The following is a 16,271-nucleotide window of genomic DNA, read 5'->3' on the forward strand; positions in this document are numbered from 1 at the left end:
TAAATTATATCTCAATCAAGTGGTTTTTTTTTTAAAGCCCAGCATGTGGTTTAGCTTGATTTCAATGAAGCTGCTTGGTAACAAAATACAGATTGATTTGTATTAACTACAGATGATCACGTGGATATATATATATATTTGCTTATTCCAAATATATATAACTTTAAGTGACCCTGGACAAGGCTGTGTCAGTACACCTCTAGCATAGTCATCTGCTTATTCCAAATATATATATATTTGGAATAAGCAAATCCCTCATGTTACCAGCAACCTGAAGATCAAACAACTGACATTTCTGATTAGGAAACTCCAGATTTGAAGGGATAAAATAATGGTCAAAGTCTGTAGGCTATGCAATGAAAAAGCTTTCAACATTTTTCTATTTATTTATTTTTCTATTTATTTATTTGTAAGTTGAGAGGCTAGAGCATGAGACAACTCAGATAATAATAATAATAATAATAACAATAATAATAATAATAATAGCAGCTAACACTTATATGGCTTTTATGTGCCAGATGCTGTTATAAGTGTATTGTACTTATAAAACTCTGTTTACATCCTTCCAGATATGAGGTAGGTGCTATTCTTATTTTTCAGATGAGAAACTGAGACACAGAAAGGTAAAATACTTTATTCCTAGGATATGGCAGAGCCAGGATTCTAACCTAGGCAGTCTGGCTCATGAGCCCATGCTTGTAATGACTATGCTAGAGGTGTACTGACACAGCCTTGTCCAGGGTCACTTAAAGTTTATGGCAGGTGAGCAGTAAAGAATATTAATTTCATTAATTCCCCTATCTTTATAGTACCCTTAGAGAAAGATGGTCAATAGTTGTGTGATTGGTCACTCTTTGACACCTAACTGTAATACTGGATTTAAATTATTTTCCTGGAGACATGTGATTGCAAATATTATTTTTCTCTTATTCTCCACTTTCTACTGCTTTTCCTTTCTTTTGTTGGCCTTTCTTCTCCATGACCTCCTTCATCACTGGCCCACCACACACAGAAGAACTTGTTATTGTTATGTGTTAGACTATTTATTGAAGAACTTGGAATTATCAATATGGATGCCACTAGTTTGAAACTGAATATGTAGACATGGGGCTAGACTTCTCAGACTCTCTCCTCTAGTGCAAAGGAGTATGTTGTTCTGCTTATAAAGAAATTTATGGGAGGAATGATTAAACTACAAAGGACCTAATTATAAATACTTCTTTTCTATTCACTAATGTACAGCACTTAAAGGATAATGTTTTTGTTAGTGTAGCCTAGTCAAGATATTACATGTAAGTTAAAGTAATAAAATTGCTTTTTAAAGAACAAATATTTTGATATCTTCTGTTAGAATGGTCATTCCACATTAATATTAATTCCTGAGGTTTGACTAAAGGATATTCCTTCTCTTTATTCAGTGTCACAGCATCAGAATTCAGTTGTATTTTGGGCTTTGCCTAACTCATTATAAACATTCTTCATGCATCCTTGTCTCATTTATTTAGTAAGTAAGAAAAACAATTTAACACATCATTGTTGTATACGATTACTAAGGGACTTGGTAATTTTAAAATAGTAGTTGGAATTTTGGATTCTGAGTCTTTTCCACATTTGAAATAACCTCTAGCCATTCAGTTATAATTTCTTGGTTTAGTTTTCTCACTTTTTAAGCCATCTCTGAGATGATATGACACAAGTTTGCTTTTCTATGGGAAGTGCTTTAGTATTTGTTAAATGGCTCAGTAGGCAAATCTGCAAAAGTATTATGAGTGGTAAAAGCACATTGAGCAGTTTTATTAAGGCAGTGTGCCATTTTACTGGGCCAATGGCTGTGTTATTTCAACATGTTTATAAGCTTTTAGTGCCTTAATGTCAACTTAATTGAGACATAACTGGAACTGATGTGGATTTATTATAGTAAATGGGAAATATGATCCAATCATGGGATTATTGGGTGACACATCAAATAAAAACAAACCTAAACAAATAAATGAGACCCCCCTCCCTCAGGCTCTTGGTCTTACATGATTTTCGTCCCTCTAGTGCTCTGGAGCAAATGAATCCTGCCTGTCCCACTGTATAGAAGGTGTTTTGAAAGAAATAGGCACTACTTTGTGTATTAAAACGGAATCTGAGACCTTTAGCAGTTGCACTGGTCATTTCTAGGACTCCTCATGAGAGGACTTTTTGAGCCCAGTAGCTGATTATGGTTCCAACAGCTTGTAAATCCAGGGGACATACAGCTGGGTAGTAGCCTGTTAAACTATCATGCACTTTACCCTGACACAGTTTATCTGTTAGGTGGAGCTCATCTTTCCTTTTTCAACAAGGCTGCAAGTCTATGGCTTCGAGGCCCAACTGCATCAAAACCTGTCTCCTGGCTCCATGTGATCATGTTTTCATATTCTCATGCCTTAGCATTTTATGGCATTGCACAAAGCAACTACCTCAAAAAATTTTAAGAGTGAAAACACATTGAAATCAATATCTGGATGTCACACAACACTGTACTGATGATGTAGTTGTACTGTGAGGGTCATTCTTAAACTGCTGTGTCCCATTAGTCCAAACTTCTAAATTTGCAGATTAACTCTAGCAGTAGGGCATATCAATAGGTTTCCTTTTGTAAAAAACAACCGGGTAACTTCCCTGAGCATGGCTTATGCTTTCAGGAAGCCATGCATTTTTAATTTTTTTGACATATTCACATCAGTATGGGATGTTCATTTATGGCTCACTTTTGACTTCTCAACAGATATCCTAGGGAATCTTTACACTTCAAGAAATTCCAGCAAAAATATGAATCAGAATTCTTATCAATGTTTAATGCTCCTTGACCTAGTAATACTGCTGTGGAGAATTTATTCTAAGGAATTAAACAGATGTGCCAAAGATTTATATACAAGGGTATTTATAGTGGTATTACAACGGTGAGAAATTGTAAATAACATAAAATGTACAACTATTAGGAAATGGTTAAAATATATACTCATGTTAAAAAAATGCAACCATTACAAGTCATATTTTTGAAGAAAAAATGACAAGAAAAAATGCACAATATAAGATTAAATGAAGAAAACAGATGAAGAATAACAGTGATCATCTCTGGATGGTACAATTATGGGTACCATTATATATTTTCAAAAATTTCTAAAATGAGCAAAAATTGCTTTTATAATTAGAAAAAGAATAATGAAAATCATACCTACATCAATATATAACTCTAACAGAAATCCCAGCAAAGCTGGGGCAATTTTAGTACCTAGCTCTGAATAAATGTTTGTGGGGTAGGTAGACAGATGACTAGACTAATGAATGAATGACAATTGACACTTGTAGGGAACATCATTGAGTTGATATGACTGCAGAAATAACAAATGAAGATTTTGTAATTAAAAGAAGATTCTAGATCAGTCAGCAGTTTGAAGGATGATACAGAAGTCACTAAAGGAGTCACAAAATAAGTGAGTGGCTAATGGCAGTCAAAGAGTTGTGGTATGGCCTTGGGTCCATTGCTGCTCTTGTTGCCCAGCTATCAGTACCATATATCCTTTTGTTCTGTGTGTGTCCTTGAAGTATCTCTCATGCCTGCTGCTTTCACTGGTCTCTATTCAGTTTGGCCAGTGACTAAGTGAGAATGAAATCAAAGTCACAAGTTCATTTCCCATTTGAATCAGTGAACAATTCTCCATATAGGGAAAAGTTACCTCAAAGCTAACTCTGGCTGGCCATCTCTCAAGAGATGGCTTATTGGTCATGTGGACAAGCAGGAGAGTGTTGGTAGATCAGAGAAACCTGCCTCTAACACTTGTGAGACCATTTAAAATGTCCTGTACAGAGTGCTGTGTGTTCTTATGTCTTTAAGAGTAGTCCTCTGAAACTGAAGTGTGCTATGTATAACGTTAGCTACCCGAGGAATCAATATAAAACTTAGTTTTTATAAAAAAATTATGATAAGCTGTTCATGGAAATTTTAAGTGGGATTGATTGACATACATTTTGTCTTAGAAGGTCTTAATATCTTTTGGCTATTTTGATCAAATTGCTTAACAGGATCTGGCTTTTTTGCAAGTCTATCTGGAGACAACACTGGATGCTTGAATGAAATTGAAATGTTTCTTCTCCAGTGCATTCTCTTGTCTGTGAAGAAGCCCACATCAAAGAAAGTTATCAGATTTTTGCATTCTGCATCTCTGCTCTTGGTGGCTTTTTAAACAGTGTTTTTTTAATTGTAGTTATTCTTAAACTCAAGTGTTTGATAGTACTGTCTTAGTTGTATCTGCTCTGTATTGATCCCGCTAAGGTATTAGATTTACTGTTTGTGTTTTACAACCTGAATCATATCTCATCACTCATTTTCAAAAATCTTATTCAGGTGTTAAGGAATTCACAGTTCAGAGGCTAATTCTCCTTGTCCAGGAGGTCATAATGTCCTCAGATGTGATGCACTCCCTTAAATTGGTCAGCTGGAGGTTTTATTCTTCAGGATTTTTAAGGAAGAGGAAGAGAACATTTTCTGAGCACCAATAATGTGCTGTTAAAAGTTTACTAGGCATTTTTCACATACAGTATTGGAATTAATTCTCATTATAACTATATAAGGTAGGTACTATTACCCCAATTTTACAAATGAGGGACCTGTAGCTTTGAGAACTTAAATGACTGAATCATAATTTGAACTCTGATCTGTTAAACTTCAAAGCTTTTTATTTTTCTACTGCTCACACTGACTCCTAGGAATAACAGGGTTTCTCAGACTGAACCTAATAACACAACAATCACCGAGGCTCCCCTCAAGTTCTGCCTTTCTCCTGTAACTAATTTCCATTCTACTTTGCTTGTGTTACCTTGGCAAGATTAGTTCTTTGCAGCAAGGCCAGAAAATTAAGCTTTGAATCACCAATAAGGATGACATGATTTGAGCCTGCCTTCAGTTTTATCCAAAAACCCAGTTACTGTTTGTGTTTTACCTAGTTCCCAGTAACTCATTACCCAATCCAAGAGTGTGTCTTATTGCTAGCATAACTGATACTTGCTAGGTACTCAGCACCTCAAATAATATTGGCTTTCCATCATGCACTCAAGAGTCAAAAAGTTCTTTAGTTGTAGGAGCATAAAGCCTACTATGGTGAAAGCAAGCAATGGTCCTCCTCTAGACCAGAGTGGTAAGCAGAGCAACTGCCTAAAGAAAGATCTACCAAAGTAGAGTTGATGTGTATTAGAATAGGTTAGTGAGAAACAGGCTTTTTGTGTTGAAAGTATAGGGTGAAAATAGGGAGAAGGGAATTTTCAAGAGTACGGATATTGAAAAGGATGATCATTAACTTATGAACAACTGAAGGAAAGCAAACTGAGAGTTAATCTATGATTGAAGGGGAATGAAAACCCAGTGCAAAGCATCATGATGTAGTGCCATCCTTTTGAGAGGAGGATGGCCAGATTCCATCCAGATTCTGAACATTATAGTTTGAGATTTGAGTAAAAATGTTCACAGAGCTCTTGGAATTAGCCATTACACATCGGACTCAAATGCATCCTCAGACCATCATTTTAGAGATACTGAGGAGTTAACTTTCCAAGGTTGTTTTGGCACCAAATCCCAGACACATTAATCCATACTGCTGAGGTTTCTTCTTGCCCTCTTGTCCATTCAGCAGCTTTCCAGGGAGATAATTTAATTTGGGGCCTTAAGAAATAAATTTTATAGGAATCCAGTATGGAGACCAGGAGGTTGAGGAAAGGGTTACAGGAAAGCTCAGGAAGGCTGAGGGTAGTTCTTGGGTTACTTCTCCACTCTGCTTTTGAGCATAATTCCCAGCTGCTCACAGTCATTTTTCTGTACCCACAGAAAGCAGAAAGAGGCACTGGCTCCTCAGCTGGTCTCCTGAGCCATTTTAGACACATCCTCTTATGCGACTGAATTTCTTAGGAAAATGAAAGTTTGAGAGTAAATGGAATAAGGTCAAGCTCTGAGGAGCAAAGTGGGTCCAGTGTGGACAGCTTGGCAGTGTCTTTCTTGGTAACTACCCCTTTTCCCTCTTCCTTCCCTTCTAGTGTCTCAGAATTTGTGGTTCAGCATTATCATCAGCAAGTACCTACAAGTGAAGTAAGAAGCCAACTGAGGGCCACAGAGTTAGAAAGGTGGTGGATTGAGAGGGGTAATAGCAGAAATAATCACGCGATAGGTTATTTCCCAAAGAAACTGTTTTTGAATACTGTGAAGTGTGGGAAACAACAAGCTTTGGAATTTAATACATGTTTCTACATTTTATGTTAACTCACTAAAAATGTCTGATTTACATTGGAAGGAGGTGCAGGACTCCTCACTTTACCAAAGCAATCACTATAGTAAACAGTTAAAAAGAACAAAACCTCATTTCTTCAGTGCTGTGCTGTTCAATATGGTAGCTATTAGCCACATGTGGCTGTCAAGCATTGAAATATGGCTAGTTTGAATTGAGATCTTCTGTAAGGGTAAAATATACAACAGACGTAAAAGATTTAGCATGAAAAAAATGGTGTAATAATTATATTGGGTTACAGGAAATAATGGTTTGATATATTGGGTTAAATAAAATATTAACATTAAGTTCAGCTGTTTCTTTTTTACCTTTTAATGTGGCTACTGGAACATTTAAAATGACATATGTGACACATATATTGGATGGTGCTGCTCTAGTGTATTCAAATGTAGGATTTGATTTTTAAGCATCTTTACAGTAGTACATTTCTTGCTTTAAGTATACCTGTACAGGAGAAACAGACTCATTGCAAGAGAAGGACAGGGAGGAATGGAGATTTGCAAATGGGGAAACTGATTATGGAAGAAAGTTAGTACCATGCGTTAGTTACCTCTCAGTCTGGAGCAAGGGGGTCTGGGGGTGTCAATGGCCTGAAGTAAGTGCTCTCATCCCCCTAGTTTCCTCTGATTTTCTAGTTGGGACCCAGAGAGGGGACAGAGAAGGCACTTTGAAACTTCTTTGCCCTTACCCTTTTAGCCATCAAGCTGTGAGTGGGAGATAGTGGTAATGTAACAGGAACTTTCCCTAGACTCCTCTGGGCCAGTATCCCTGGCTGAGAGAAGGAGGAGGAATGAGGTAAGCCCCTTCTTCACTCCCAGGGCCATTTGGTAGAGCTGCTGACGTACCTCCTTCTGCCAATAGGCATAGATGAGTGGGTTGAGCAGGGAGTTGCCCACACCAAGCAGCCACAGGTACCGTTCCAGCACTAGGTAGAGGTGGCACTCCTGGCAGGCTACCTGCACAATGCCAGTGATAAGGAATGGGGTCCAGGACAGAGTGAAGCTCCCAATGAGAACCGCCACAGTACAGACAGCCTTGAAGTCACTGGGACTCCGTGGAGGCCGGTAAGCTCCAGTCACGGCTCCTGTGTGTTCCATCGTTCGAATCTGCTGGCTGTGCACAGAGGCAATCTTGAGCATGTCGCAGTAGAAGAAGACAAAGAGGAGCAGAACTGGGAAGAAGCCAACACAGGAGAGTGTAAGCATGAAGCGTGGGTGAAATACAGCGAAGAAGCTGCAGGGCCCCTGGTAAGTGGTCTGCTGGAATATTGTAACTCCGAGTGGGAGGAAGCCGATGAGGTAGGACACCAACCATAGCCCAGCAATGCAGGTTCCAGCCATGAGCCCGTTCATGATCTGGAAGTAGCGGAGAGGCTGCTTGATGGCAAGGTACCTGTCAAAGGCAATCAGCATGACCGTGAGGACAGAGGCAGCTGCAGAGGAAGTGACAAATGCCATCCGAAGAGTACACAAGGTCTTCTGTGTGGGCCATGCCAGGCTGGAGAGATGGTCTGTGACTAGGCCAGAAATGGCCACACCAAGCAAGGTGTCAGCCATAGCCAGATTCAAGGTGAAACAGAGACTGACACCATCATTCTTGTGGATCAACAATAGCACAGCCACAGCCACTAGGGCATTAGCAGCAATAATAAGGGAGGCCAGAACAGCAAGGATCACTCCAAATGAGAAAGATGACTCCATGTCTTGAAGTGGCAGGATTTCCACTTAACAGAGCATGCTGGCTCTCTAGCTCGAATTCTCAATGGCTGGAGAAGAAGGAGCTGTGGATTCAGAGCTGCAGCACAGTTCTGGCCATCACTGGCAGTTCAGGCTGGCAACTTGCCATCTTTGGGATCCTGCTGGTTATTAAGAATCACTCACCCTCTCTTTTTTAGTCCTCAGCTTCTTGCCTCTCCAGCCCTCTGAAGGCAGTAGTCCCAGTGCAGACCTCCTCCTTGGCCCTGAGCTAGTCCCTCCCCCTACAACAACCAAGTTACTAGACAACTCACAAGTACCTGCTGCACACTGTCTCACCAGGCTCTTTCCTTTCACTGATGCTTCATGGACTTTGGAGGGACTGTAGCATTCAGCAGGTCTCCTGTTTGGCAGAAGATATACTTTACTCTAATCATATTTTTTCTTCCTCCATAGCTTGATGTTAAATCTCCACTTCTTTCTCATCCTCAAGTATTAGCTTAACAACTAGTCTCAGCTTAATTAAGCATTTGCTTAATAACTAATTAAGTTACTATTATGACTGCTTTTAATCAAGCAAGATGATCATAATCAGTTAAAGTGGAAAGTGAGGGCAGACAAGCTATTTCAGTGTCCAGCATACTTTCAGGGGAGTTAAAACACATTTAAGCTCTTTCTTATCTTTTGCTTCCTAACATCTCAGATTCTAATTCTCTCAAATAGGATGTCCTGTTTCCTTATTTCTTACCCCTCAGAACTCAATTAGATGAGGATTCAGAGGGTCAGGAAAAAAAGCCAAGAAGTGTTAATACCCTTCATTCCATCTGAAATAGAGCCCATCCCCATCTAAACCTGTTCTTGTTGTGTATACTCATTGAGACCTTTTTCTGCAACCACACCAGGCCATGTTTCTGGTCATGAGTAGTGGCTGCCAGCCTTGACTTTCTTATTCCTGTAGACCTGAGGTATCTCTAGGACGGGAAAAGAGGAGGTGGGCTGCATTAGAAAGTGTCTGCTTTAATGTTAGGTTGTAGAATTTTCCATTTCTCAGCTCTAGGGTTAGGGCAAAGGGAGGCAGCGTTGCTGAGGCATGTGAGATGGGCTCAAGGAGGGCGGTTGTGTAGATCACTCCTATTTTAGGTTCTAAATCCATCTGCTTGGGCACATTAGAACTAACCTTTGCCTGCTACTCTCATCTTGGATACCAAGAAGAGAGGGGTGGGGAGAAGAGTGATTAGAAGCTTATTTACTTAGTTCAGCTGAGAGCACAAATGAGCGAGGTTAATGTTTTCAGTGAGGGACTGGAGCAAAGTACAGAGTTGGAGACAATGTATATTCCAGTATATTTTGATAGTCTGAGAGGACTTTTGGCAGATGTCTCCCCTACAAAGGATCAGAAAGGCTGTGGTGTGGGGATCTGGTGTTTCGGTTGCCAGCCTGAGAATATACTTATTCTTTGGTATATGCATTAGGAGGCTGATTTCAGTTGTGTGGTACCTGACCTAATTTTATGCCTGGATATAGAGTGTGCTTTTGTTTCCCCAACCCTATGTTCCATGCATGAAGTCAAGATGGTCCTTTTCAAGCCCATGCTCAAACTTGAAGTGCATCAGAACCCAGATTCTTGGATTCCTCATTCCCAGAGTTTTGGATTCATTGGGTATGCAGTGGGCCAGAGAATCTGCATTTCTAACAAGTTCTCAGGTGATGCTGATGCTGCTAGTTTGGAGACGACTCTGAGAACTACTGCTCTAGTGAAATGATTCTTAAACTTAGTTGTGCAGTGGAATTGGTGATTCCAAAAATACTGACATTTGGGTTACACACCAAGAGATCCTGTTGTCATTAGTCTGGGGTGTGACCTATGCATCTGGAGTTTTAAAAGTTCCTCAGATTATTCAAATCTTCAGCCAAGGGTGAAAACCACTATTCAGTGGCGAAAGCACAGATTCTGGAGTCAGGACACCTTGGGGCTGGCCTGACACTATGTGTTTTCACTAGGACTAATGACTTCTCCTCTCTGACTTAGCTTTGACTTCCTCATGTGTAACATGGGGACAATAATACCTACTGTTGTGGGGATGATAAAATTAGATATGATGGATGTGAAAGGACTTCATGAAGTGTAAAATGTTACACAGATATTTTTATTGTGTGTCTTCTAGTCTGTTTTTAATTAAAGTGTATATCAGATCAGAAGTTTTGGTATGACACAAGAGCTTGGTAGAAATACAGAATCTCAGGCCCTGCTTAAGACCTACTAAAGCAGAGTTTGCATTGGATTATATTCCCTATGCTGTACTTTACATTTCCATGACAATTTTTATAACTACCAATTTGCGTGCCTTGATCTTTTCACCTTTTTAACCTATCCCGACAATCCCCTTTTCGTCTGGCCATCACCAGTTTGTTCTCTGTATCTATGAGTCAATTTTTGTTTTGTTTGTTTGTTTATTTTTTTTCTATAGAGTCCACATATAAGTAAGATCATATGGTATTTTTCTTTCTCTGTCTGACTTATTTCACTTAGAATAATATCCTCTAGGTCCATCCATGTTGTTGCAAATGGTAAAATTTCATTTTTTTATGGCTGGGTAATATTCCATTGTATGTATGTACCACAACTGTTTTAACCAATTGTTTATTGATGGACACTTAGGTTGCTTCCATATTTTGGCTATTGTAAATAGTGTTGCAGTGAACATAGGGGTGCATATATCTTTTCAAATTAGTGTTTTGGATTTCTTCAGATAAATACCCAGAGGTGGAATTGCTGGTTCATAAGTTAGTTCTATTTTTAATATTTGAGGAACCTCCAAACTGTTTTCCATAGTGGCTGCACCAATATGTAAACCCACCAACAGGGCACAAGGATTCCCTTTTTCCACATCCTTGCCAACACTTGTTTGTTTATTTATTGATGATGGCCGTTCTGACAAGTGTGAGGGGATATCTCCTTGTTGTTTTAATTTGCATTTCTCTGATGATTAGTAACATTGAGCATCTTTTCATATGTTTATTGGCCATCTATATGTCCTCTCTGGAGAAAAGTGTATTCAAGTCCCCTTCCCATTATATATATATATATATTGAGTTGTGTGAGTTCTCTATAAATTTTGGATATTAACCTCTTATCAGATATGTCATTGGCAAATATCTTTTCCCATTCAGTAGGTCGTCTTTTTGTTTTGTTGATGGTTTCATTTGTTGTGCAAAAACTCTTTAGTTTGATGTAGTCCCATTTGTTTATTTTTTTCTTTTGTTTCTCTTACCTGAAGAGACATATTAAAAAAAATATTACTAAGAGTTTACTGCTTATGTTTTCTTCTGGGAGTTTTATGGTTTTGGGTCTTTCACTTAAGTCTTTAAACCATCTCGAGTTTATTATTGCATATGGTGTAAGAAGGTGGTCCAATCTTTTTTTTTTGCATGTATTTGTTCAATTTTCCCAGCACCATTTGTTGAATAGACTGTCTTTACCCCACTGTATATTCTTGCCTCCTTTGTCTTGGATTAAATGACCCTACAGGCATGGATTTCTTTCACTTTTTTTTATTAAAAATGATTGGGGTGGCATTGACTAATAAGATCAAATAAGTTTCAAGAGTATAATTCAACAGTATGGCGTGGATTTATTTCTGGGCTCTCTTCTCTATCCCATTGATCTGTGTGTCTGTTTTTATGCTATCACTATGCTGTTTTGATTACTATAGCTGTGTAGTATAGTTCGATATCAGGTAGCATGATACCTCCGACTTTGTTCTTACTTCTCCCAATTGCTGTGGCTTTCCAGTCTTTGTGGTTTCATATAAATTTTAGGCTTCTTTGTTCTTGTTATGTGAAAACGCCATTGATATTTTGATAATGATTGGATTTAATCTATAAATAGCTTTGGGTAGTATAGACATTTTAAAGATTTAATTCTTCCTATCCATGAACACATTATATGCTTCCATTTATTTGAATCTTATTCAATTTTTTTCAATGTTTTATAATTTTATTAGTGTGGGTCTTTTACCTCCTCAGTTAAATGTATTCCTAGGTATTTTATTTTATTTTTTGATGAAATTGTAAATAAGATTGTTTTCTTAAATTTTCTTTCCGATAGTTCATTATTGGTGTACAAAAAATGCAACTGATTTCTGAGAATTAATTTCGTATCCTGCTACCTTACTGAATTTAGTTATTAGTTCTAATGGTTTTCTGGTGGAATCTTTAGGATTCTCTATATGTAGTAATATCATGTCATCTGCAAATAATGACAGTTTTACTTCTTTCTTTCCAAATCGAATAACTTTTATTTATTTTTCTTGTCTGATTGCTGTGGCTAGGACATCCAATACTGTGTAGAATGAAAGTGGTGAAAGCCTACATCCTTGTCATATTCCTTATCTTAATGAAAACACTTTCAGCTTTTCACCATTGAGTATGATGTTAGCTGTGGGTATCTTATATATGATCTTTATTATGTTAAGGCATGCTCTCTCTATTCCTACTTTGCTGAGTTTTTAATTTTTTTTAATCATAAATGGGTGCTGGATTTTGTCAAACACTTTTTCTGCATTTATTGGTATGTTCATATGATTTTCAGCTTTCATTTGATTTATGTGGTATATTACATTAATTGATTTGTGAATATTGTACTAACCTTGCATTCCAAGAATAAATCCCACTTGATTGTGGTGTATGATCTTTTTACTGTATTCCTGAATTTGGTTTGCTCATATTTACTTGAGGATTTTTACATGTATATTCATCAGGGATATCAGTGTCTTTGTCTGGTTTCGGAATTGGTGTAATGGTGGCCTCTTAAAATTAGCTTGGGAGCCTTACCTCTTCCTGATTTTTTTGTAGTAGTTTGAGAAAAATAGGTGTTAATTCTTCTTTGAATGTTTGGTAAAATCACCCGTGAAGCCATCCAGTGCTGGACTGTTTGTTGAGAGTTTTTCTTATTACTGATTTGATTATGTTTGCAGTAATTGGTCTGGTTGGAGTTTGTTTCTTTTTATTGTCTTGGAAGATGGTATGTTTCTAGGAATTTATTCATTTCTTACAGATTGTCCAATTTATTGGTATATAATTGTTTGCAATTATTTTATTATAATCCTTTGTATTTCTATTGTATGAGTTGTTACTTCCCCTCTTTCATTTCTGATTTTATTTATAAGGGTCCTATCTTTTTTTCTTGATGAGTCTGGTTAAAGGTTTATCAATTTTGTTTATCTTTTTAAAGAACCAGCTTTTGGTTCTATAGATAATTTGTATTGTATTTTCAAACTATTTTGTTTATTTTTGCTTTGATCTTTATTATTTCCTTTCTTCTACTCACTTTGGGCTTTGTTTGCTGTTCATTTTCTAGTTCCTTTTGGTGTAAGGTTAGACTGTTTGAGATTTTTGTTGTTTCTTGAGGTAGGCCTGTATTGCTATGAATTTCTCTCTTAGAATTGCTTTCACTGTGTCCCATAGATTTGGATGATTGTGTTTTCATTTTCATTTGTCTCAAGGTATCTTTTGATTTCTCCCTTGATCTCATCATTAACCCATTCATTATTTAGTAGCATATTATTTAGCCTCCATGTGTCTGTGTTTTCGATTTTTTTTCTTGTAATTAATTTTTAGGTGATATCATTGTGGATAGAGAAGATGCTTGATATAATTTCAATCTTCTTAAATTTATTGAGACTTGTATTGTGGCTTAGCATGCTCTATCTTGGAAAATGTTCCATGTGCATTTATAAAGAATGTATATTCTGTTGCTTTGGGGTGGAATGCTCTAAAAATATCAATTAAATCCAACTGGTCTAGTGTGCCATGTAAGGCTGCTATTTCCTTGTTGATTTTCTGTCTGGAAGATCTGTCCATTGGTGTCACTGAGGTTTTAAAGTCCCCTACTATGACTGTACTACTGTTGATCTCTCCATTTATACTGGATAAATTTACTTTATATATTTAGGTCCTCCTGTGCTGGGTGCATAAATATTTACAATGGTTACATCCTCTTGTTGGATTGATCCTTTTATTATTATGTAATGTCCCTCTTTGTTTTTTATTATCGCCTTTGTTTTAAAGTCTATTTTGTCTAAGCATTGCTACCCTTGCTTTTTTTTTTTTTTTCATTTCCATTCACACGAAATATATATATCCATCCCTTTACTTTTGGTCTGTATGTGTTTTCGATCTGAAGTTGGCCTCTTGTAGACAAGATATGTATGGGTCTTATTTTCTTAACCATTTAACTACCGTATGTCTTTTGATTGGAGCTTTTAACCATTTACATTTAGAGTGATTACTGATAGGTACGAAGTTATTGCCACTTTGTTATTCATATTTATGTTTTTTTTCCTTTTTAAAGAAGTCTAACTTTTTTTTTGTCTTTCGATTGGAGCATTTAATCCATTTAAAGTAATTATTTTTGTTTTGATAATTTTTATTTTTCAATTAGAGTTGGCATACAATATTATATTAGTTTCAGGTGTAAAACGTGGTGATTAGACAATTATATAATTTGTAAAGTGATCACCTGGATAAATCTAGTATTTATCTGATGCCATATGTAGTTATAACAATATTATTGACTATATTTTTTATACTATACTTTACATCCCATAACTATTTTATAACTACCAATTTATACTCATTTCCTTTCCCTTTTTCAACCATTCCTCCAACCTCCCTTCTATCTGTACCATTAAAATATTATCTGTATCTATGAGTTTGTATCTGTTTTGCTTGTTTGTTTATTTTGTTCTTTAGATTCCCCATGTAAGTGAAATCCTATGGCATTTGTCTTTCTCTATCTGACTTACTCCACTCAGCATAATGCCTTCTAGGTCCATACATTTGTTGCAGAGCAAGATTCATTCTTTATCAATGGCTGAATAATATTCTATTGTATATATGCACCACCTCTTCTTTATTCATCCACTGATGGGCACCCAGGTTGCCTTCCTATCTTGGCTCTTGTAAATAATGCTACAATGAACATATGGATTCATATGTCCCTTCGAAGTGTTTCGGGTTTCTTTGGATAAATTCCCCAGAGTGGGATTACTGGGTCCTTCTTTGTCTCTTGTTATAGCCTTTGTTTTAAAGTCTGTTCTCCCTGGTATAAATATTGTTACCCCAGCCTTTACTTTTATTTTTAACAAATTTTTTAATGAAATATCTTTTTTCATCCAATTTGTGTTTGTCTTTTCATCTGAAGTGAGTCTCTTTTGGGCAGCATATTATGGGTGGTGTTATCTTATCCATTCGGCCACTCTAACTTTTGATTGGTGCATTTAATCAATTTACCTTTAAAGCTATTTTTAATAGATATGTAGTTACTGCCAATTTATTATTAATATTTTCATCTTTTTTTCCTTCTATTTAAAGAAGTCCTTAAATATTTCATGTAATACTGGTTTGGTGGTGATGAACTCCTTTAGCTTTTTCTTGTCTGGGAAGCTCTATTTTTCTCCTTTGATTCTAAATGATAGTTTTGCTAGTTAGTTATCTTGGTTGTAGGTCTTTACTTTTCATCACTTTGAATATTTCCTGCCAATACCTTCTGGCCTGCAAAATTTCTGTTGAGAAATCAACTGACAGTCTAATAGGAGCTCCCTTGTAGGTAACTAATGGCTTTTCTCTTGCTGCTTTTAAGATTCTCTCTTAGTCTTTAACCTTTGGCATTTTAATTATGATGTATCTTGGTGTGGGTCTGTTTGGATTTATCTTGTTTGGGACTCTCTGCATTTTCTGGGCTTGTATTTCCGATTCCTTCACCAGGTTTACTGTCATTGTTTCTTAAATAGGTTTTTAATTCCTTGCTCTCTCTCTTCTCCCTATAATGCAAATGTTGGTATGCTTGATGTTGTCCCAGAAGCCCCTTAAACTATCCTCATTAAGAATTTTTTTTTCCAGTTGCTGTTCTGATTGGGTGTTTTCTGCTACCTTATCTCCTAAATCACTGATTTTATCCTCTGCTTCATCTAATCCACTGTCGATTCCCTCTAATATATTCTTCATTTCTGTTATTGTAGTCTTTATTTCTGACTGGTTCTTTTTTTGTTTTATATCTCTTTGTTAAAGTTTTCACTGAGTGCATCTACTTTTCCTTAAGTTCATTGAGCATCCTTATAACCAGTGTTTTGAACTCGGTATCTGGTAGATTGCTGGTTTGGATTTTGTTTAGTTCTTTTTATGGAGCTTCATTCTATTTTTTCATTTGGGACACGTTTCTTTGTCTCCCCATTTCGGCTGCAACCCTGTATTTGTTTTACACTTTTTTTTTTTA

At 36.9% G+C, this 16,271-nt stretch overlaps 1 protein-coding gene across 1 annotated transcript; it reads right to left on the reverse strand.

Annotated features, from left to right (window-relative positions):
* Positions 1-6,905: 6,905 nt before the first annotated feature.
* GPR119 (G protein-coupled receptor 119) lies at positions 6,906-8,087 on the reverse strand. The gene has a single exon (XM_011384234.1). The coding sequence runs from the start codon at positions 8,000-8,002 to the stop codon at positions 6,995-6,997; it is 1,008 nt and encodes a 335-aa protein (XP_011382536.1). The 5' UTR covers positions 8,003-8,087; the 3' UTR covers positions 6,906-6,994.
* Positions 8,088-16,271: the final 8,184 nt, after the last annotated feature.

Source organism: Pteropus vampyrus, unplaced genomic scaffold (genome assembly GCF_000151845.1).
Source record: "Pteropus vampyrus isolate Shadow unplaced genomic scaffold, Pvam_2.0 Scaffold566, whole genome shotgun sequence".
Classification (NCBI taxonomy): domain Eukaryota; kingdom Metazoa; phylum Chordata; class Mammalia; order Chiroptera; family Pteropodidae; genus Pteropus; species Pteropus vampyrus.